Raw genomic sequence first — 24,046 nt, 5'->3', positions numbered from 1 at the left:
CCCATTTACTGCTCTGGCACCATCATGACAAGTGTTGGCTGTGGCCCCTCCTGATGGCCTTAGCTGTGCTGCCTGCTCTCTCACAGAGTGCTTTCATTCAGGTTGCCAGGAGAGACACAAGGCATTACTGTGGTATTTTGCAAGGAGAACAATTACTTATCTGAGTGAGAAGGCTGTGTTTTTAGTGCTGTCCTCTGCTGCACATTTAGCTGCTAAAGTTCTGCTGATGGGCATCTGAAATGAGTGGTTTTTAGAGCAGTACTGAATCACAGTCTTTCTGCAGTAGCAAGGCTTTAATGGCAGTGGTGGGCTGTGTGTCACCACAGTCCAGAGTCCTGGAGCCATAAAATATTGCTGAGTAATCAAAAAACAAAACAAAACAAAACAAAACAACAAAAAGCAACACAGGGACTCTCTAGTGTAGCAATAAACTGTAACTCACTATCTAGCAGAACATATAAGCACTGGACAATTTTTAAACTTACATGAATGAAAAATGTCAAAGTTCATAACCTGGTATCCTACACGATAGTGACTATTGTATCCTACAATATAATGAGCAATTTATTGCTATTTTATTTAAGACTATGTTTTTCAAGCTTCTTTATGTAAAAAGAAACTGTCTTTGCCGTAATAATCCCGTTCACATATAAAAATAAGTTATCCAAATCGTTCCTTCAGGAAAATATTTGATTAATTGCTGGTGTTGTTCTTTTATAACTAATTAATTCTGTAACATTAAGGTTATATGAGTCCTTTTTACTGTGAGACAGTTTTTATGAGAACAAATTGTCCAGACAAGCATACCAACCATACTTTATTTTTTACGAAGCACTGTAAACATCCCATACCACCTGAGACCTTTATTATGAAACCCACACTTAAATATGCACAAAATATCTCAAATATAAGGGTTGAGATACAGATCAAGGCTTTTTTCCCCACCCCTGTCAATATATCTGATGCAGAAGATGATACTGGTTTTAATAAATAAAATTATGATAGGATGAAGGTGTCTAAGAAAGTTATTCATTGCTGTATATATAGACATCAGCATCTTTGTACCCTTTCTTGGGTATTTGAATGACAGTGGGTTAGTCCTTTGGTTTTTCACGCACTTGTAAACAGAACTATTTCTTCTGTTTGTAAACAGACTTTTAAAAACAGTGTGCAACTACTGAATGGAAATAAGCTAATCTACACGAGGAATAACTAGAGTATCATTATTTTATATTAGACATTAAGTTAGCAGACATCCTTCAGCTGGATATAAAAACCTTTTAATGATATATTGATCTGAATTCAATGCAAATAGTTAACACAGTGCATGTCATTAATAGCATATTCCTAATTACTTTTTTATTATAGATGAAAAATGAGCTGTAATATGGATTTTTTATGTATTTCAAGTAAATAAGATACCATGTTCTCCCGCAAGAATAGTTGCAAAGATGTAATTATTAAAAAACAAGGTTTCATATGTTAAGATAGAGAAAATACTCATGAGTATTCACGATCAGCCAAGTTTAAAAGCATTGCAAAGTTCTGTGTGCTTAATTTTATATTTCCATCAAGAATTGTACATTCTTTGCTTTAAACTTCTGCTTCTAGACATTTTACTGTGGCCTCGGGCTTAGTTTTAGACTCTTCTACCTTACTTCCATTAGTCTGTGCTTCCTTCTCAGGTGTTTTGTCATTTAACTTTGCCTCTTTGAGAGCAACAGTTCCAACCATTTCTTTTTCCTGAGTCTTGTTTAAAAATGGGAAGGTTTTCTTGTACCTTTAAATGGAAAAGAAAAGGACAGTAAAGCAGAAACATTGACATAGTTTGGTAGTATCGCTCTGGAAATAAAGTGGAAAAAAAGCTAGAATTAACTTACTCTGCCATGCTCATGCAAAAATCTCACAGAGAATGATGGCATGCTAGATCTTTGTGCTTTTTTAAGCACAAAGCTTTCTAAAGAAATATTTTGGGTTTTGGTTTTTTTTTTAAAAACAGACAATATATATTCAGGATTTGTGGTACACAACAATAAAGCTGTCTGGGCTAAGAGGTGAGAAATGCACAACTTTTTGATAGGATTTAGTGATGCACTGTGTTGAAGATCTTTACACGTGACAAATGAGCTCAACATTTTTTTTTTCTGAGCACAATCACAGTGCAATTATAAAATCTTTCACCTCGAGTCTGACATATTAAAAAAAGAGGGATAAAACTGCATAAACAGGCTTGTAAATGAACAGATGCACAATTCAGTGTCGTTATTTTGACACACTTGGAAGTGTTTCACACTAGACGTGATTGACCAATCAAAAATAGGCAATATTTGTCTTTGGTTCCTTTTCTGAAGCAGAGAATGGCAACAGCAACAACAAACTTATCTGTATAGCAACAGGGTTTAAGGTTTTTCTTCTCCGTGCTTCACTGTTTTGTCATCATCATTACTTCTCTGCTCTTTAGCTATATATTTTAAATATTCACTGGTTGTACTCTGGGGGTTAACTCAGTCTAAGATAGAAAAAAACCCAAACAAACTTACTTTTTGATATAACAGACTGCTAGAACAACTGAAATAATGAAGAAGATGATTGCCAGGACAAGAAGTGCAGTGGGGATACCTGGAGATAAAAGTGATATAATCATAGAATTTTATTTGTACTTAATGCTGAATTTCTAAAGGCTCATGAGCATAAATCCAGATTCTTCCAAAACCAGCCTTGTGTAAGAGAACATACACATCAACTCAAGAATAGGGGTATTAGGAATCTCAAAAGATGAGTTACTCCTGCTCAGTTTTTCAAGAGAGACTAAACCAGGTATTTAGGCGATCCCTGACAGATATTTGTCTAATCTGCTCATTGGAGGGTTTTTACAACCTGCCTAGAGAACACATTGTTAGGATTAACTATCCTTACAGTTGGAATACTTTTCCTCATATTTAGTCCATTTCTCCATTGCTATGTATTAGGGTTACTTACTCACATCTCACATCTCGAGAACACCTCCATATTTAGAGAACAACAATTCTCCTTAAAACTTCTTTGCTTTTAAGAGCCTGATGAGTTTTCCACTACTCTGAGCACATAGTGTTTGCCAAGGCTTTTTTAGGGATGTATTTCCCCCAAATCACATTAACCACAATGAACTTCCACTGTTTCATATCAAAGTATTATCAAAGAGTGTAAAACCAGACTTTACTTCTACTTAAAAATTATTTTAAAATCCTCTGCCTTGTAAGCTTTGCTTCTGCAAAACCGTAACACTCCTCTTCTGCCTCCAGGTTCATCAAAATGGATGCTGGAGTAGCAACCAAAAATAGCAGTAAACAGATTGACTACTGACTTCTACACAAGTCACTCTTCTGATGAAATAATTGCCACACAAGGCCTTTACCTCCAAAGATGACAGAGTCGTTCTTAAAGGCAGAACGGGCAGTGTGGCTGGGAGAGGCAGTCCCAGAGGATTCCTCTGGCAGTGCTGTGGTGGTCCCCTCTGTTGGTAACGTTTCAGTTACACATATGACACGAAACCTTCTGTTTTTCAGGAATTGCTCTGGCTCAGTCACAGTGGGCACTGCTGTGATGTTCTCAGTGAAATCAGAGGCTGAATGTGCAGTCGAGTCCGTTGATGCACTTGATGAAGGAAATGTTATTGTGGTTGGGTCTGGTTTACACGAATTAATCTGGACATCTGCAACAGGGAAAGGAAATACATGAACAGTTGTGTTGGATGCTAGTTTTGTACTTACTGTGCACATGTTTATTGAAATTGTCCCTCAGTCATTCCCTTCTGGAAATTATTATTTCTTCACAAAAGCCTTACCCAAATCAGCCATGGCTATTTCAAACATGTGGTTACAATGCAGATTACGCAGCTTTTATCATTACTCACATAGTTAAACACTCTTTTGAGCAAGTGTAGCGCTCATTTTTTTTTTGCAAATCAATGACAAGATTCCCTACGGACAGTACGTAGAATAATATTGCATATAAAAACCAACAGTACAACCTCCTGCAGAGCAGCAGACTTAACTACTGCAGATTCAATGTTCAAAAATATTTCCATGATATTATGTGCATGTTCAAAACATATGCATGCACTGTTGATACTTGGAAAACTGATTTGATATCTTGGAAACAAAAGTAGCCCATAAAACTTTCAGATACATCAGGCACTAGTGTGAAATAATAAAGAGACATGATTATAATGGGATGGGGGGGGCTAGGAAAAGACAAACTTCATGTTTGAAAAAAAAAAGTAATTTTCAGAAATTAAGTCATTTAAATGAAGTGAATGTTGTCAATATAAAAAATGTAGGTGCAAGGGAAATTTTTTTATGCAAGTGGAAAAGTTGAATTCCAAATCGGGCTCATGTGAAAACAAGGAAATTCTTCTTTGCTAGTGAAGTTCTGTATTCTGTAAAGCTATAAAAATTTCACTAAGGTAACAACCAAATTACAACATAAATAAGAGGGAAACGACGTATGCACTGTTGTCCACATGAATCCCCACGGGAAGTCTGATGACGCAGTTACACTCACAGAATAAAAAGCTAAATGGCAGGGGCTTTATACTTTTTCCATGATGGTTTTCAAGCACCTTTGGCATCTTTTTTGGCACAAGAAAATCGACAGGATGAGCTCCTGACAAATATTTTGGGTAAGAAATGCCTAGAACAGGCAACAGTTTGGAAGTAAAGATAAAAAAATGCAGAATCATCCCAATGTTAAATATACATTAAATTGTACTCTAACCATTTGGGAAGTTTAGCTTTCTTCACATACTCCAACAGTATAATATATATGTAATTATTATTATTTTAAAATTAAAGCTAAACAAAGCAATAATTTGAAACTACTTGCTACCTCTTTAGCATTACTCAATTTCCCCAATGCTTCTGATGCAGAATAACATACATTTCATGCACTGAAACACCATGTTGCATAGGAACAGAAGAAATAACAATACCAATTGGAGCAGCTTCTTTTAGAGCATGTTGCCATGGCACTAATATATCAATGCATTCATCAATAAAAGCTCTGAACTGCAGAGAAAAACGAAGTTAGCCTGATCATGTCATTTTTAACTTTACAGGTAAGGTGATAATTCAGTGTTTAAGAGTGCATTTCCTGTGCAGCACTTCTTTATCAGCAAGGTAAGGAATTAACTTTTCAGCATCCTTTTCACACATAGGATGATGCACATTAAAGAAAGCTGTTGGATAACAGATTGGGAATCTAATTGGGTTTATGGTCTCTTGGCTCTTCTGCCTTATAATTTAATTCAGTTTAATTTTCCTTTATCAAAAGACATTCAAGTTTTCCTGAAGTACCCCGCTCTTGGCCTTTTTGAAAGAACAAACAGACCACACACAGACACCCTGGTCAAAGATTTGATTCACTGTCTCTCAAATGAACCTGCCTAAATAATCAAAACATATTAAGAGCATTGCATCAACATTACAGAATGGTAAAAGCAACTCTTCTTCAAGAGCTTCCATGGCAGCACCAAATTATTAATTTGGATTAACTGAATTGACCCTTTGTATTTCTTGGAAGCTTCTGAGGCAAATATGACTTGATAACATTTAAGTTTGGGGGAAAGGGTCGACAAATTATAAGAACTCTCGTTATTATTTTTTCATGCAGACATTAAAAAAACCAAAACACAAGAAATGTAGTTGTCATGTTTACATACCTGAGGAATTGAAGCAGTAAACATGAAATGTTTGAAGGAGGTCAGCATTCCATCGCACTAGTCCAGTTTTGCCTTTACCACATTTGTTGTTGGGTGTTGTCCGAGGAATAACAACAAATCCATCTTTCACCCATCCAAAGCTACAATAAAAAGCATCAGCCCTTTTAGTATTAGATTTATCACCAGCCTCATAGATGTGTTAAGGTGTTCACTGAAGGCAATGAGCCACTAACTGATATACCTGCATGTTTGAAACTCATGTTTCAAAGCATTTTCAACTTGGTCTTTACTTGCCAATTGTAGATTCAGTTGATTACATGCATTACTTGCTTCTGAGAAATTCACTTTCTTCTCGAGATAAAGTCCTACACCTGTGATCCTGCAAGGTGAATGAGTGGAACCTGCAATTAAGCCAAAAAATATTCAAGGTTAGTATTTGAATATTAACGTTTATTCCTCATGAAGGATTTAAGATCACGTTTAGCTGAATTGAAATTTTTTAAAGTTTCGAGCTTGAGGATAGTAGAAAACTAATTTCTAGTGTAAAAGACATATTTTAAAACAGAACATATTTTTTAACAACAGTCTAGAATTTCAAGAGATTTGGCTGTTATTAGACTGAGTGCATATACAGTCTTTTTTTTTCTAACAAATTAAAACCAGCAGTTGCACTGAGGCACTGATTATTCTATCATTACACCCTTCTTATCAAGATTATAAGGTATATAATATCAAAAGTATTACGCATAATTTTTCATGGAGTTAATATACCAATGAGAAAATATAAAGATTTTGTCATTCCTGGTGTTCCTTATTCCTCCTAAACTCTTTTTTCTTTTTCTTCCTATCTTGGCATGATGCTTCCACCCCCCAGCCACTGTCAAGCATTCAGTTTACTGAACTTGGCAGGAAAAGAGGAGATAGGATGGATTTATGACACTTTTCCAGGCAGTTCATCCAGCTTTTTAGATAAGCACAGCTGGTCCACTCTTTGTGACACCTGCACCAGCAAGTGCATAGCTTAGGTTACACCTCCTCTGCTTTCTTAGCCTCTGTTAAGGGCATAGGATAAAATTCAGGAAGTGGCACAAACAAGGAGAAAGGATATTACTGTTTTGCCTCCATGTCTCACTGGAAGCATATACTGGGAAAAAAAAGATTTTTTCTTTTTGAGTTACATACAGTAGTTGCCCTGATAAATGAAACATTTCAGCATTTCATTGCCAGCACATCAGATAACCAACAGCCCCAGGTGTTACTTCCTTGCTCAATATGCTTGGCAGACTGTGCTCACCAGGTATGTACAATAATGAACAGTTCATAAAATCTATGTTTCAGAACACAGGCAACCCACAAACTCTTCAAAGCAGGCTGAAGTGATGCCTGCAAATCCACCACATGACTTCTTAGCAATACAAGTTAAATTGAATTTTATGAATGAAAAGATAGAACTAGCAGCCAAGCCACCCTCATGATGAGAAGATGACTAAGCTTGTGTGGAGTGCTAAAAGAAAGACAGGATCTTAGCTCCTGCTCCCACTGGATGTGGTGGGTTTGGAAATGGCTTCTGGAAAAAAAAGATGCATCTCTGCTGTCCTTACATTTTGTTTAATTGGACTTCAGTGTTTGGTGGAGCAATCATTGAATCAGGTAGATTTATCTCAGCAGAGGTGGAAAGCCACTGAACACTTGAACAGTACCCACAGGGGAGTGTTTAAGAGGCCCTTGACAAGGTGCTTTGTCTTGGTCGGCCCCAGTTTGATCAGGCAGTTGGACTGGATGTTCATTGCAAGTCCCTTCCAATTGAAATAATTCTGCTCTATTCTCTTCTATGCTATTCTATGTGTAAAAGGTTTAAGTTTTCTTGATTCCTTTTTGTTAAAGGCAAGTCTCTTGAGAACCATTTCTGGTTCCCTGAATAAGTCCCTATCTCGGCTGCTGAGGCCCATCCGCAGTTCCTCTTTCTCAGTTTTTAATACTGTGCTCTTCGTCCTCTTATGCTTAGTTCCTTTCTTTCTTTACTTCTTTATGCTCTGACTTTACTCTTACTCTTATTGCTCACTTAGTCAATTATTTTCCTATCTTTAGATTTGAGCAGCACAACTTTTAAAAAATGTGATGTTGAGAATGAAAGTTTCTCAATGATCAGCTTTACAAATTTCAAATAAAGCTGAGCAGCTGACAGAAAGGAATTTAATGAAATCTTAGAAAATTATGTAGGTACTTGTAAACTGCTACAGTCTTTAGTCATTCAATTACAGGACAAATATTTTTACACATGAATTACATGATGGATACAAAGTATAATATATAAATTCAGTACCAGAAACTGAAGTTGTAAGTGATCATAAAGGTGAAGAAGTTGTACGTTAAAATCTGCTAAGCTTTTTAAAACAAAATGGTGAAGTAAAAGATGTGTTTCATAAAAGTTATCAGATTCAATCTAAATTCTGGATGGTTCTACAGTGTGAGGAAGAAACCCAGAAAGAGAACAGTAGCCTCTTCAAGTCTTTCCATCACTTCTTAAATCACCTCTGAGCTCTATTCTAAAGATGACTGAGTTTGTACAGGAGACAGACTAACTCCTTAGAAGCACATTATCCTTTTCTGTCCACAAGCTACACATAGCTGTGCTTTGAGCTTTGCTGTGCTTAGTTGACCTACTAATACTGGGACATTCTCCTCAGTATTTAGGTCTGGGGTGAAAAATCTGTTTTACTGAGATAGATGGAAAGACTTAGACAAAAGAATCTCACAGCAAGACAAAGTTGTCACAGAACAGGAAGAAAATAGTTCAATTTTTATAAACTATGGGTATTGACTTTGTTGTATGTTAGTTTCCTTCTAGCTTTTTTTTTTTTTGGGAAGCTGTTGTTTTTCTCTTTGCCTTGTGCCTAGCCTTCACTCTGATTTATTAGAAAGAGTTTCCTTTTGCTGCTGATGCCAGGGAGCAGCAGGCTGTTCCACGAGGAAAGAGGAGCCAGGAGCAGAGGGCAGCACAGGCAGGGCAGTGCCCTCACTGACCAGGGCACAGTCCCACAGCACTGAACAGTCCCACATCACAGTGACAGTGACAGGTTTCACTGCCAGCCCCAGAGAGAGCAAGACAATGAGTCAGACATCCAGAAAGTCCGTTTGGGAACAGCAGAAGATGGTGCTACCTACAACACGTGCCTGAAGTCCATTCTGGAGACAAGGCTACCCACAGCCTGGATTCAGAGTTGATCTGTGAAGCCCAGGCAGCAAGTCACTACAGGAGGGACATGACCTGCTACAACACAGCTGGAAAACACAGCTGGAGATCAGCCCTGAGCTTAACTGCAGCTCTTGGACCAGTGAGCAGAGGGTGCACGAGGAGGTACCCCAAGGGAGGGTGCTCTCTTGGAGTGGAGCTGGAGGGCATCCAAACAACTGCAAAGAACAACACTCAAGCTCTCCATTTCCCCAGGGAAAATTATACAGTTTTGCTGCAGGAGACTAGGAGTTGTTAGGTACTCCAATCCTGTGGAATTTCAATTGGATTTGATGTGAGCATCTAATTTACTCAGTCCAGGTTTCCTTTGGAAATCTTTCAGTAGGTGACAAAATCAATTGTCTGCCCTAACTGTGTGTGTTCTTTTACATAAGTAGAACAAGCATTTACTCCTTGCAAATTACAGTGAAGCATCTGGAGACTTCTGAAGCACATTGAGTATCTGCAGATATCCAGAAGCTACTGTAGTTAGAATACATTGCAGCAAGTTGATGATGGAATTTTAAAGAGAACTGGTTTCATGCATGTTTTGCCCTCTGAGGTTATACGAGACTTTTTCTCTGGTATTTTAAATAGTACAAAATAAAATTACATTTCAATAAATCTGAACTTAATCCTAAATGCAATACAAAATTTTTAAAATATGCAGTTCTGTAGCATTCAGACAAAAATGCTTCAGCATTTAGATAGCAATTAAATAAGAATAAAATTTAAATCATTATACGCTAGTTTTCATTGCATTATAGTCTCAAAATTCTGTGATTTCCTATGCCAGAAACACATTAGTACACTCACCCTTCCCCCCATTTTTGTAAATCTAGCTACCTTTTTCAACACTTTAAAAGGTGGAACTTTACATACCTGTTACAAAGTAATTTTGAGCCATGAATGTCATCGCCCAGATGAAAAACACTGCTGAGGTAACTCCAAAATTAGTTGCCATTGTCACTAACTTGAAAAATTCAGGAAATTAGAGAATTCAAGGTGGTTTGTCTTAAGAAAATTAAGGTATTGGATACTGCCAGACCTCTGTTGAGATGACTTCTGGAAAGCAACTTCAGCTGTCACTGCACTGCTTCATAGAAAGAATGTCAGAGCAAAAGCATTGACTGTCCCACTCAAAGGCGAGGTCACTCACCGGAAATCCCCAGTCACCCTTTACACTCCCTTTCATGTAGGGATTGCTGGAAAATTTAACTACTGCTGATTCAGAAAACAGGGCTGAGGAAGGGAGATAAGACTGGTAGGCTGCTAAGTCAGTAAACACTGTGAAAGAAGTTTTTCTTTTGCTATTTTTTCCTTTTTTACTGATTATCAGCTCATTATTCATGTTATCTATTCATCTGGTAAATAAATCAAGTCCTCTATTGTATCACAGCATGCCACGATGGATTTTTCTTTTGTTTATCAGAATTGGAAGGACATCCACTCCCCACTATCCTATATGTCTTGTGGAGTAGTTTTACTGGTTTTTTCCCTTAGAGTTCCAATGCACAGAGTTACCATAACACAGAGGTAATTGAAACCCAGTTTTGAACAGATTTGGAGATCTACTACTGTAAATGAGATTCCATGTGAGACCGTAGGTACGGAGGTGGGAGCCAGTCCCACCACTGCTGCCTTCTGTGAAGTTCCAACAAACAGTGATTTCCACAGGTGGGTTCAAAACACGGATGATCCTCACAGCTGTAACTTAGAAAACCTTCAGGAAGTCTTAGCAGAGAAATTATTTGTTTGATTCAGAGATTCCTCCAAACACAGAGCAGAAATGGGGTTCCAGAGATGAAGCAGTTCCTTTGCTGTCAGTCATATCAGCTGTATCTCTGTTATTCCTGACAGATATTTGTTGAACCTGTTCTCAAAGACTTCCAGTGACAGGTTCCTGCCTCTGCTCCCACTTTTCTCTCAGCTAAGAAACCCCTGCTGGCCTACTCTTTGTCTCCATGTGACGCCTTGCCAATGCCAAGCACTGATTAATAAATTGCTTTACCTGCTTACAGAGTTCAGAATGCTGTGAGCCATTTTTCTTTTTTTTGCAACAAGATGGTTTTGTTACATCATGTTCACTTTGTGATTCAGAAAACTTTTCAATACCCTATGTCCTCAGGCTGTTTTCAAAGTCCTGTAAACACAAATGTAAGAGTAGCTACCTCTTTAAGCTGTGGTTTGTATTGTAGAAAGTTCCCACTTAATATATTAAGGCAATATTAGCTTTTAACTGGGCACAGGCCCAAACTCCTAGAGCAGCATATAACGTGATTATGATATGATTTGGTATTCTGTAACACAGACAGGCATCTACAGGGCCTAAGGAAAATGGGAGAATGCTGTCGGTTAGTGAAATAATGTCTCCATCAGCAATAACGAAATGAAAATTGGGTTGTGCTTGAGCTGTGGTTTGGAACTGAATGTTAGTAAAGCTCCTTGAGATCTTCAGACAAATTTCTTGCTCCAGTTTCTCTTCCCTCCTTTGTTGTTCTGTACTAACCTGCCTCTACAAAGTGATGGCAATGTGAGATACTGTAATCAGACCTAACTCTCACTCGAAGCAGGTTGCAAGTGGATTCACTTGCATTTACAATGTGGGAGGAGAAAAGTAGACTGTGGCTGTAAAACACTGAGAACATTAAACAAAATCTTACCATCTCCATGCTTAACTTGAACTGCAAAGTACTTCCTACCATGAAAACTAATCAAGAGCTGGGCTTCTGACATTTTAAAATTGTGTGCTAATTGTCCTGCAGAGTTTTAACATTTTGTGCCTACTATACTCACTGTGGCAAAGTTCCTTTCGTCCAACTCAGTCTATGCTCTTGATCTTTAGTAGGACTTTTAGCTGAAAAAATGAGATAAACACCTTTGCAAAACCAAACAAAAATATAAGTTGCTTCACATGGTCTTGTAAGAGCAAAACACAGATTAGAGGAGGGAGAAAAGAATTTTAGAGTGATGAAGTGATTTTTTTGTCGCTTTCTTCCTTTTTGTATTTCAGCTGTTCTAAAACTGTGTGGAAGATCAGTTATCTGGACTGTAACAGTACAAAAGGTCTTTAACCTTTTTCTGTGTCTTCATCATAATTAGTGCGGTGAAAAAAAGCGCAGACTTATACAGAATGATTAATTAGTGTTTGACCTAAATACTTGTAGTAACTTATAAGAAAAATTCCCAGCCTCTCATGCCAGCATGTTTTAAAATGCTGATGAGGGTTGCTAAACAGAAAACTTTTCATATGGGAGGACAGAAGTAACTGTTCTCTACAATCATTTCTAAAGGACCCTTGAAACCTGAACAGCAGGAGAGGAAACACGTTTATGCAGAAAATACAAATGTTGGGGTCTTTCCACGGTTACAGCAATTCCTTTCAAGGTTGTCGCTGTCCCAGAGTTTATCTCCCTGTCACTGTCTATCAGAGATTCAGAAGCTGAGCACTGTCTCCTACCCACTGGACAGCTCTCCACAAAGCCCAGCCTTCCCCAACCTCTCAAGTCTACGAGGACACAAAGCAAATAAAGAATCCTAACCTTCCGCTCAGAATCCTTTGCTTACAGATTTCCCTTGTGGCTCTCCATGTTTGCCCTCCTCAGTGACACGTGGCCTCCCTCTGAAGCAGGTGTTAAACTCTCTCCAGGATATCTCAGCTTCCTCTCTCATCTCGTTGCTATGGTGTGACAGGGACGACCCTGCTCACAAACATTCTCTCTATTGACACAGGAGTTTGCTTGCTTCTTCTACAGAATTTTCCTGAAGAACTGGAAAACTAAGAACAAGATCCTTGATGCAGGTAACACGCTGCAGTGTAGCCAAGGCAGGATGTATTTCATGAGAACACAGCCATCCATGTGCAGACAGAGCACAGGCAAAACCCAAATCCTTAAGGTAACAACATTGAGGACTTGAAACCATACTTTTATTTCAAAACTCAAGTATGTGATACTATACAGTACAATACCAGCACACTTGTGCAAAATCTTACAATATTACAAATTTAAATATGATACACAAAAATAGTGCCCTTTTGAAATTCCTTTTACTAGAAACATTTGTGCTGTGCAGGAAAAACAATAAATGTGTCTTGTTAAAGCAGAAAAATAAATATTGCACCTCAAGAAAACTATTTCAGTGTTAATAGCATAAATAATAGCTCTGTTTCTTGTTATCTGATGTGATCTTTGAACACAGAAGAGGTTGTTGTTTGTTTTTTTTTCCAGATAAAGCAAACTAATATCCAACAAATAAAATGACATTTAGAATAGTTTTTGAGCTTAATCTAGATTCTTATTAAAAAAGGTGTTTTCATTAACTAACTGAAAAATATAAGCAAAACTATTTACTGTGCTGTTAGTCATTGTGGTTTGTTATTTTTAGTGGACAGTTTGCTCAAAGTAGTTATAAAAAGAAGAATTTTTTAAAAAATAAACTTTATCTTCATTTTTGCACCCTCATTAAAATCTCTTGCCTCCTTCAGTGTATTCCCCAAAACAAGTAAAAACTTTGTGGCACTTTGCTAGACATGCAAGTAGTTCAGTTCAAATCAGTACAACTACTTATGGGAATTGGCCCTGCTGCACTAATTCCACAAAAAGGCAGTGTGCTGAATTTCAGGGAAGGATGGAGACCTTGTTCACCCACTGACCAAAAAAGCTTTAGAACATGCTTAACATTAAGCAGTTTGAGAGTCCTGTTGATATCAATAAGTTTCTATGTGTACAAATAAGCTGTTGGGCCCACATCAGTGCAGATGCAAATAAAAGTGAATTAATTCGATTATAGGCACTGATAATTATTTTTCTTCAATGCAGCCCACCATGTCCACAATCACGTAATCAAATACGCTCCATGATTTCTGGCATAGAGAATTCTGAATATTCAGAACTATTTACCTTCAATTTTTAATGCCTTATTAAGCATGTTATTTGTAAAGAATATTAAGTTAAAGAAGCTGAATAAAGAAGTATTGAAAGAACAACTGACAAGTTTCTTCAAATACTGAAAGTATGTGAAATATCACAGTAGTTCTTCACAGTCAGATATTCTAACTGAACCAAACAGATTCCAAGTAATTTGCAAGAAACCTTCTTCTGTCTTATTCTTTACCAATTACAATTTTAGACCAAATGACACTTTCCCATTATCCTTTTTGAACTTCCTTAGGCAAACTATTCCTCAATAATATAGATTTTAAAATACAAACCCCCCCTTCTAACTGCTTGTAGACTCCCTCATTCCCCACCGCCCCTAAAAAAAAAGTGGTTATGGTTTGCTTTTTTTAATTTTTCATTTCTTTCTCTTTTTTATAAATGTCTCCTAAGAAACACGTGGCTAAAGATGTAACAAACAAAAATTCACTAGCAGGATATTTGTTACTAGTGCTAGACGTGAATTAAATTGCTGACTGACTTAGGAACCTGTTTTCTTTGAAAATTAGCTTGAGGTTCAGTGTTTACACCAAAAGAAAACAGGACAATATTATCTGTGTCTGAACTGAAATTACAGTACTTCATAACACAATGTTCCTTCAGTTGGTGAACAGACCTGCTTCTCAGTCAGAAAATGCCAGAAGAATGCAAGATACGAGTGCAATCAAGTGTCACACTGATTTTGATACTGTGGCTACAGCTGAGGAAAGACACAATTCACCTTCAGTCAGAAGTGACGTTCAGCAGGTACATGAGGTACACCCTCAGTGACAGCCATTCTGGTCTCAGCCCTAGGTGGTGGGGTTTTTACAGATAATGGCTTCACCATTTTGGAATTGCTTATCCAAGAATTTCAGGCTTTCACATTCTTGTGTAAGAACTCGCAACTCCCAGACAGGCAGAACTGCAAGAGATGAATCTCTCATGACCTGGCAGTTCAGCTTTGGAGGTGTATCAGATCATTTGGATACCTGGCATCAGGTTCTGAAAACAAACTACTAAAAACACACAGTGAGCTTTCTTAAGTCCTCACTGCTTCCCTGTCCTGATTCACGTAGGCACCGGTTGGGTTCTGGCTGTTGCAGAACTGTGTTCCTGCTGCAGATCTCAAAGAATATCTATCTCCAGTATTAGTAGTAGGGCAGAGTCCACTAAATGTGAACACCTGTATACTGAGGTTTGAAGAGTTCTTGTTTTCTTTGTTTCTTTTTTAATAAAGAATTCCCATTGCTGTATTTTGGGCTTGGGCAGCTCATCTAACCTTCCAGACAGCAACTACTTTTTGCTGTAACCAGTCCTGGCTCTGAGTGTCATACAGAAATTTCTGCAAAGATGTTCCTTTGATATATCAGAAGTTTCCAGATTTATTTGATGATGTCACATAGACCCCATTTTAGGTTCTGTTGAGTATCCCATATCAAAAAAAGTGGTGCTCCCACTCTTAAAGTATATCATAAAACACATTTATGTATGTATTTAGCATTCCATTTAAATAATCATACAGATAATTCCTCTTAAAATTACTCTATCAGCAAGGCATTTGGTCTAATAATATAATTAGATTCTTCGATAGAAGAACTTCTATTTCTACCCAATAATCATGAATAAGGAAATTAATTAGACTCTTAAACCCCAAAGGACTTAAATGCAATTAGTACTTCAACAATCAACAATAAATTCAGGAAATGCCAAGTAAAGCACTAACTGCAAATGCAGGTTTTATGACTTTCTTCAAAACATCAGTGTCCTGTGCAAATCATTCTTTTAAACATTTTGCTGGTTGCTCATTACTGCCACAACCTTATCATGATTCCACATTACTTTATTTGTATCAGTCAGTTACAACAAGAGGACTGACAGGATTATTCATCAGATTTTCATCTTGGCAAGATGTGTTCACCCTGCATCCCCAGACCTGGGGGTGTGGAGCAACTCACTTGTCTGACAGCTCAAGTGTGACAGCCGTAGGGGTGACTAAGCACTACCTTTAACAACAGTGGTCTAATATGCAAACTTGCTCAGGTACCAGAAATATGTGGTTGTTCCTTTATTATTCAGTGCGTTGCTCATGTCGAAATCCTGAGTTCCACCAGGAATACTGGTGGGCAGCAGAGCAGCTGGCCTTCCCTTCAGCTCCCTCGGACTTCTCGTCGCAGGAGTTGTAGGAATGGTAGATTCCCAACACCACAGCAAAAATGATGATTGCAGCCACTACAAGCCATACCACGTTCCAGTGTTTGCACAGTTTGGGGTACAGTATATATAAATAGTTAATGATGACTTCAAGTCTGCTGTAAAATTAAAAGAAAACTGTTATATACGCGAATTTATTATCTTAAGCTTTACAGTTTGAGAGGTTTCATAGATATATGGTGCACCATCTTTTTTTCCCAATACAAACACCTTGCCAAAGAAGAAACAGACTGCCAAGTTCTTCTAAGGAGAGCTGTACACTCAGATATTCCAACTCAAACTATTCCATGATATGATATAAGTAATATTTGCAAGACTATAAACTTGACTTCTATTTCTCCCACCTGTCTCAGAGCTTGATATGATGCAAAATCCTGCACTGTTCATAGCTTGATCAACTAAATTAAACATTAGAACATGTCATAAACATTTCTTTCTGCGAGTGTCATGACTAGCGAGATGGCTGCCCCCTGAACACGGCTGAAGTCTCAAATCAACAAATGTTTATAACCACAATGCTTATGGAGTGGAAACGAATTCTTTCTGGTCAAGTAAGGTTCCCTGCCTTAGCTTGGGATTGGACATACTACTTCCTTTGGCCAGCATTTCATTCTCCTCTAACTCAAAAGACTCGCTGCTTTTCGAATGCAGGAAGCGGCAGGTGAATGGAATTGGGTGGTAGAGCCACTGAGGGGACTCAATAATGAACTGTAAGAAAAATGGAACATATCAGGCGTGTTTTCCAGCTGGGCACCAGATGCTTCAGGGAAGACATGGAGCAGATGATTCAGAAGTCCCCAGGACAGACAGAGAGCACTGGGTACAGAAGGGTGCAATGAGCATGTCGCTCCAGTGACAGGCAGGAACTCCAGCCTGGTGCTGTCCTGCTGCACCCACTCAGCTCCCAGAGGCAGCCAGCACCTGCCTGTCCAGGTCAGAACAAGCCCAACATAGCTGAGGAGCTTGTCTTACTCTGCATTCAGCTTGTAGGTGACCCTTTGGGAATGACATACAGCACAAATTTGAGCATCGGATTCCTGAATTACAACCTCCATGAGACAATGCGTGTCTACAGAGAGATACATTCTGGCACCTAAAGAACTTTTCTGGAATGTTTTTTTGCCTCAAATCTGAACCAAACCCCATTAAGATGAAGCGTCTTGATGTCAACATACAATTTTAGCTGAAACAGCAAAATAAAAACTTGCATTTTGTAACTCCATTGTCTTGGAACATGCCTTTCTGTGAAAATACTGTTATTTGAAATGTGCTTCTGTAGACTTTTGGAAAACATGTCAAGGTGATAGTACAAAACACTTGGTTGGGTACCACAAATAGAACAGAGCGGCCCCTCTTTTATGGACATATTACCCCACTGTCTCACCTGCTTTTCAGGTTTTTAATCTCATCTTCATTTTCACTTTCTTCATGTTCATCATGACTTTCTTTGGGTGTCTCTTCATCTTCTTCCTTCAGTTCTTGAAGTTCTTTGGTTTTCTTCAAGCCTTCCTGATAGCTTCAACACACAAAACATTTATTTCTTAGTCTAGCATGCTGTATAAGCCTGACGTTATTTAATGAAAAATTAATTTTATGCTTTGATACATGCAATAAAACAGAAGTAGCAGTGTTGCAGCACTTAGACAAGAGTAAAAATTAGCTGAAGACTGTGAGTACAGTACACAGACAGCCTTAATAGAGGATTATATAAGGGCTGATACAAAATTTATGATCTTGAACGAGAAAAAGAGGTTATAGTCCTCAACAGAGAAAACCTTTTTTCTATTGTAAAGGAGTTGGTAAATATTTCTCTATTATTTTTCAATAATTTTGAACACCTTCCAGGTATTTCTTTTCTCCTGGAGAATGAATCAATGCTGAAGATAGATGGCATGCTGGATTCTGCAGGAGGGGATCAAAATTTTTGTCTCACTCTAAATCCTAGTACAGAGTTCTTTGCTTGGCATTCAGAAACAGATCCCAAAGTTGTTAATTGCCCCAAAACATGCTGTGTAAAGCACTTTGTGACACAAACAACATGACTACTGCAACAGCTGATACTTACTCTTTACTCGTTTCCATGTAGCCTTTTCAGAATAAATATTTCATAAGGCTGTTTTTGGATTATCCTGTCATGAAGCTGAGCACTATTGACATAAGAACACCCACCCAACTCAGAATCTCTGAAATAACTGCTCTCCCACAGTTTGCCTTTCATTAATAAAGGATGAAAATCAACAGGTACCATGCAAATACAATGAGTGAAGCTCACTCATGTTGTTTCCCACATTGTTCCAATTATTACTGTCTTCTAGGAGCACCTTTCAATTATGTCACTCATTTAAAATTGCATTTAAAAATAAATTTTAAAAACATATGCAGTAATCTGGTAGCACATATTTACAGATTCAGTTCACATAAAATATTCCCACCCTTTGTTATATGCTTCCTCTTCTATCTTGGCTTTAGTTTCAGGGCTGATCTCTTCCAACCCGCTCTGTGACAGCACAGAAGTAGAGGTTTCACAGTCATGCTCTCCATTAGACTTTCCACTGCCAAGACAAAAGAAAAGACAAATAGAAAATAATGCCACTGAAATCTACTGTATTTGGAGCACACTACAGTTTTGTGACTCGTGATTTGTCTTTTTTAATGTACGTTAGAGAAATGAAATGTCTTTCAAAAGAAAAACTAAACATCAAGAAAAATATTAGTTTCAAGATGTTGTAATTTAAGAACAGTAATTACTATGTTTCTAAGGTAATATGACTTGCACTTTGCTTCTTGTTTAAAAAAAAGAAAAAAACCCCTACATTTGTTTCCTGGTTCATCCATGGCATTTACTTGCTATTCTTGAAAACATTTCCATCAATTTTCTAAAAATCATCTTAGATATTGTAACCAGCTACATAAGGGGAAAAAAATAGAAATAATATCAAATACCAATTTAACAAAACATTGGTTTTATTTGCCTTTTAGGTACTCCCCTCTGCTGACTTTATATGCTGAACTGATGTACAGGTGAAAAAACCCACAAACACATACATTTCTTTAGTCACTAAAACTTTTATTAAGCAAAAGCTTTGAGCCTTTAGCCTAAAGTTAAGCCATTTTATATTGCTCTCTTCCTGCAGTGTTCTCCTATCTTTATTTATTTGATCTGGGACAAGGAGTTTAAGTGATTGAGACATAACAGCAAATCTATCAAAGTCCAGGTTTAATAAACTCAACAGTGGAACCCATTTCAACTTCTAGAATCCAACCTTTTTTGTAGGCCTTATTTTTTGGGCACTAAAATTGACGCCATCTGTGGGTGATGGATTTTCTCTTAAGAAAGAAGTCATATTAACAGGAGACATTATTTTCACTTGGACTTTAAACAAATAATGATTATAAGCTCAGTTTAGTTCTGAGATGCTGCTTGTAAACTTGACCATGAAAAGAAAAATATGATGGTGACATGATAAAATACAGTTACCAGATCATGAATCAACCTAAGCTGACGCTGTGTCACTGATTTCAATACCTCATGTCTTGGTTTAGGAACGACAGAAATGATCCAATTATCACTTCATACTAGGATTTAATAGGTAAGAAGATGACCTAGACAACTCACTTTTCTAGAAGTGCTGGCAGAGCAGGACTAGATGTTAGGCTGCTCCTTCCATTACTAGGTGATTCAGACTGTAAGTAAAACACAGCAACAAATGTTGTATCCATTAATAAATTTCAAATGAGTGTTCAATAAAGTGACAAAGTCAATGTATTCTTCCCACACTCACGAGCAAAGTATCTTTAATATGGAGCTTCCAAATTTACCACAGTAAACAGGGGACTTGCACACTAAGAATTTTCTCCAAAATACATTGATCACTGAATAGTATAATTACTTTATTTTATCTCTCCTATTATCTGAAGAACATTAATAGCTGAGTTTTCTAACGGAAATTTTAAACAAAACCAAATCATAATAAACCATGGCAAACAAACATACTTAGTTCCTGAAACAATTGACTCTGAGGACATAATAAGTAAATTGCACAAACAGATGCTTTTCTTAAAGCTAAAATGGATTTAGCTTCTCAGCAAACTCCCTCATTTAAATAAACCTACATTTTTAACATTTTTACCTGCATAACTTTCAGGTTATGTCCCATCATAGCTCATCTCTGAACAGTTAGAATGCCTTGCAGTTTTCCTCCAAAGCATTTATATGGATTCATTATGTTCAGATTAGATTATCATTTGATTTATTAAAGTTTTATAAATAAACAGCCAACACAGAGGCTGATGACTTCACTAATCCCAGATCATCACAGAACTTCTACATTTGTACCACATACATTTCTGTACATTGATTACACGTGTTTCTGTTTAGTGTTCTGTGGTTTCTAGTTAAAACTCCTCTCCTACATTGGACACCTATTTTCACAACTTTTTTCCTGTATGTTACTACAGATGAAAAGGTAAATTCCCTCACTAATGTGCAATGCCTCTGAATCACCAGCCCTCCCTGTTGAGCAGTTTCTAAAGTGATCATTTAAGGAGGTAGATTCTGAAGGCACATGTCCCTTCCAAATAGGAATCACCTCTGTCCACCCCCTTCACTAGGATGGAGTCAAAACAAGTTAAACCAATAAAAGGGCTTCCATTTTTTAGTAACTGTGGCTTGGCTGTATGTAAAAGTAATTTAGACAAAAAATAGTACCTATAAAATATGGGGTTTACTTACCAGGGATGGCATTGAAGGTATAGGTGAAGCTGTTGGTGACTGACCAGGAATGTTCAAGGAGTTAAACTTAGGAACAACCGCAACACTGACTCTCCTCCGGGGCATATTCTGTGAGGAACAACAATTTATGGTTTTTTCTATCACACAGCAAGACAGACTGAAGAACAATTCTGTAGGTTAACAGGTGTGGAAAAGATGTAGGTTAATGTCTCTTGGGGAAAAGGAGAGTTGGGAACAAAATTAAGATAAATGGAGGCTAGGTTGTGGTTTTCCCCAGAAATTCCTTTAGTGTGATTTGCTGTGGCAAGTGCTTAGTGTGAAATGAGTGTGGTTCAGGGATGCTGCTCTTTTCCCTCCATACTGAAAGCACAGTAGAGTAAGTCACACAACAGATGTGGTCTGAGCTGATATTGTCAGCTCTTATTATATATGCTATTATCTTTGAATAAATCAGATATATAATGATACTGGGGAAGGTGCTGGTGTCACAATGACTGGAAAACAGTGAAGGTGCACATGAAACTCTTATCTTGCCATGTACCCATTCTGATATCCTGTACCTACTATGATATATTAATTACATCTAAACCTACTAATTATAACTTACATAACCAACAACACCCACTCCTTCCACAGGAATGTCCTGTGAACATCCCCTTCTCCCCCACCCTTGAGTTGTTAGATACCACCATGTGACATTGCTTACATTTCCCAAGGATCATGAGCATTTTTCACATGACAAACACCTGCAAGCTGTACACAATATATTCGAGCTCAAGTACAGATCACTTAAGTTTTTGCTGTCATTTGGTAAGTAGCTAAATGCTTCAGCCTATAAAATCTATGTAAAATCTGTGCTTCCAAACGACTAAAAACATCAAACACTTACAGCATCTAACAGCTTTGTTTCAGTGCAAATCCAAACAATTCTGGTCTAGACAACTTTACAGGAAAGGAGTTAAATATAGATTTAGTAAATACATAGGAGGAGTCACCTACTCCATGATCCTGGTTCTAGACTAAACCAACTGTACCTATTCATTAATGACAATTTTATTTAATTTACTGCCACAAAACTACACAGGGGAGTCTTCAGCCATCTTAGGCAGACCATTTTAATGTTTTGGGTTTTTCTCCCCCCTCTTTATTACTTGGACTTGCCTTTCTTAAATTTAATCTTTTTTTGGGACCTCTGTTTCAACTTATCTGGTTCTCATTCTGAAATCCAGTGTTGCCCTTAGCAGGCTCTGTGCTCTAATTCTTCATATACAACACTCAGAGGTGGCAGGAACAAATTAAATCTAAGGAACTACAACCTAAACAAATAAAAATATGAAAACAAACAGTAGACTGAGTATAATGCCTCTGACCACCAAATTTCCTAATGGCCTCACTGGGACTCATATCTCTCAAATCACTGGTTGTTTTAGAAAGTTTTGTAATAAACTTTATCTCCAACACTTGGAATTTTTGCAGAAATGAAACACTGGACATGTTGAAGCTACTAATGGGTCAAGCAAAAACAATCTGAGATGGTCTCTCACTCTGAATACTTTGTCAAATCAAACAAGATACTTTGATGCTAACTGAAAAATGAGCCCCACTTACAAAATAACTGCTCCCACCTAAGGTGCTCTGACCATGATGAAATTCTTAAGATAATGAAAATGTTGTGATCATGGAATCCTGAACCATATGGTAAGTTTTGATCCCATGTTCAGTTTCCTCACTGAGGAACCAGAACAAAGCACAGGACCTAAGCCATTCTCTGAAGCACAGGTAGAAAAAGACATTTCACTACACTGAATGCTCATTTTTTTTTTAATATTGTAGAATTACCTTTCCAACAGTAAGAGACATGGATCTAGATGAACGAGGCACTCCATCTTCTACATAGAAAAAGATAAAAAACAGCCTTAAATAGAGCCTTTGCTTGTATTTCAAACTCAGATACAGTATATTTATACAAGGTCTGTAGTGACCACATATTTATCTGTCATGTGGTTCTGATCTCAGCTTCACCTGCAGAAGAAATTTGAAATAATTGCAAAAATCAAACCATTAGTTATCTTTACTGAGACCAGGCAAAAGGCCACTATCTACCTCCACATACAGATACTTGCAAAATAAGATACTCATATTTCAGTTTCCAGCACAGGAAAGGCAAGGTTGCAAAAAAAAAAAAAAAAAAGTTTTGAATAATGAAATTTTGCCATTGTCCATCACCTAAAAGGCAGCTGCATTAAAATTGCACAGGCTATGTGCATGTGAAAGAGGCCAATGAAAATGTCATTGAATCTCATCAGAATCTGGTAAGTGAAAGTGATTTCAAATTACTGTACTATAGCATCAAGTATGGTTCACGTGAAACATTTGAACTTATTTCTACAACTTTTTTAAATCTAGTCCTGTACATCAGAACTTCATGAATAGGTTTCATGGTACTTCACTTATAATCATCAAGAGCACCAACATCTCCCTGTATAGAGGTAAGACAAACCCTTAAATTGTAATTTTTTTTACCAGATGCACCATAGCTTCTGCTAGAATTCTGATTGGCAAGTTTCTTGAACTCCATTAGTTCAGCATGATCCTTTTCATATGTTCTTTTCAGATTTTCCACATACTGCATCATTACTTCTGTTGCCTTTGACATGCGTTTCTCCTGAGGAAGAAAAGAAAGAAACACCCAGTTAAACTCTACGTGCCTCTAACAAATCATTTGCCTTTATATCTATGCTCCCTGTCAGGGCTAAATCTGGAATAGCTGTTCTTTAAGAAATATTGGTACCTCCACAACTGAAAATTCCTAAGCTAGTTAAAAGACAAATGCACACGCATTCATACATATTTCACAGAGTATCATAATTTATGTTGACATGTATTTATACAGCCTGCCTGTGTGCCCATCTGACTAGTTATATGGCATGCTAGATTGGTTTTCAAACCCTCAAGGGTCTTAGTCACTGGCATCAGTCTGGTTGCTTAAAAGGGAACAGTCTTGAACCTGGGAGGATATTGCTGTGTTCTCATTTATACTTGCTCTGTTCTTATACTCTTTATAGTTGTCTGACTGAGCCACTGCCAAAGGCAGGTGACTGAACTAGATGAGCTTTTTGACCCAGAAAGGTTTTCTTACTAGTGCTGCACTGATTTGAGGTAAGTTTCATGTGATGCAGCTGTAATTCTGAATAATGCATTCAGAATAATGTTCCTATTGTACAGATGTTGAATAGCTTAATGGGGAACCTTTT

The 24,046-nt window shown here is 37.5% G+C and overlaps 2 protein-coding genes across 14 annotated transcripts in view; both read right to left on the bottom strand.

The window, feature by feature from the left end:
• Nucleotides 1–1,264: 1,264 nt before the first annotated feature.
• On the bottom strand, nucleotides 1,265–10,469 carry LYVE1 (lymphatic vessel endothelial hyaluronan receptor 1). The gene is made up of 6 exons (XM_027651388.1): nucleotides 9,813–10,469; nucleotides 5,940–6,099; nucleotides 5,699–5,838; nucleotides 3,395–3,691; nucleotides 2,541–2,619; nucleotides 1,265–1,780 (listed from the first exon to the last, which is right to left on the bottom strand). Exons 1-6 carry the CDS (start codon nucleotides 9,892–9,894, stop codon nucleotides 1,594–1,596), a joined length of 945 nt encoding a protein of 314 aa, XP_027507189.1. The 5' UTR covers nucleotides 9,895–10,469; the 3' UTR covers nucleotides 1,265–1,593.
• Nucleotides 10,470–15,671: 5,202 nt separating this feature from the next.
• MRVI1 (murine retrovirus integration site 1 homolog) overlaps nucleotides 15,672–24,046 on the bottom strand; it is a 76,743-nt gene continuing 68,368 nt past the window's right edge. For 12 of the 13 annotated variants that reach the window (XM_027651298.1, XM_027651303.1, XM_027651304.1 and 9 more), the window contains 7 exons: nucleotides 23,316–23,457; nucleotides 22,632–22,681; nucleotides 20,793–20,900; nucleotides 19,677–19,744; nucleotides 18,493–18,612; nucleotides 17,445–17,576; nucleotides 15,672–16,158 (listed from right to left, as the gene is read on the bottom strand). In XM_027651298.1, the coding sequence (XP_027507099.1) occupies nucleotides 15,918–16,158; nucleotides 17,445–17,576; nucleotides 18,493–18,612; nucleotides 19,677–19,744; nucleotides 20,793–20,900; nucleotides 22,632–22,681; nucleotides 23,316–23,457 (861 nt within the window). In that variant the 3' untranslated portion in view covers nucleotides 15,672–15,917. The remainder of the gene's footprint in view (nucleotides 16,159–17,444; nucleotides 17,577–18,492; nucleotides 18,613–19,676; nucleotides 19,745–20,792; nucleotides 20,901–22,631; nucleotides 22,682–23,315; nucleotides 23,458–24,046) is intronic. The other variant, XM_027651306.1, reaches the window with a different exon arrangement.

This window comes from Corapipo altera, unplaced genomic scaffold, assembly GCF_003945725.1.
Source record: "Corapipo altera isolate COAL_440 unplaced genomic scaffold, ASM394572v1 78, whole genome shotgun sequence".
Taxonomy (NCBI): Eukaryota; Metazoa; Chordata; class Aves; order Passeriformes; family Pipridae; genus Corapipo; species Corapipo altera.
The sequence above is the reverse complement of the archived record's forward strand: the minus strand, read 5'-3'. Positions and strand labels throughout refer to the sequence as shown.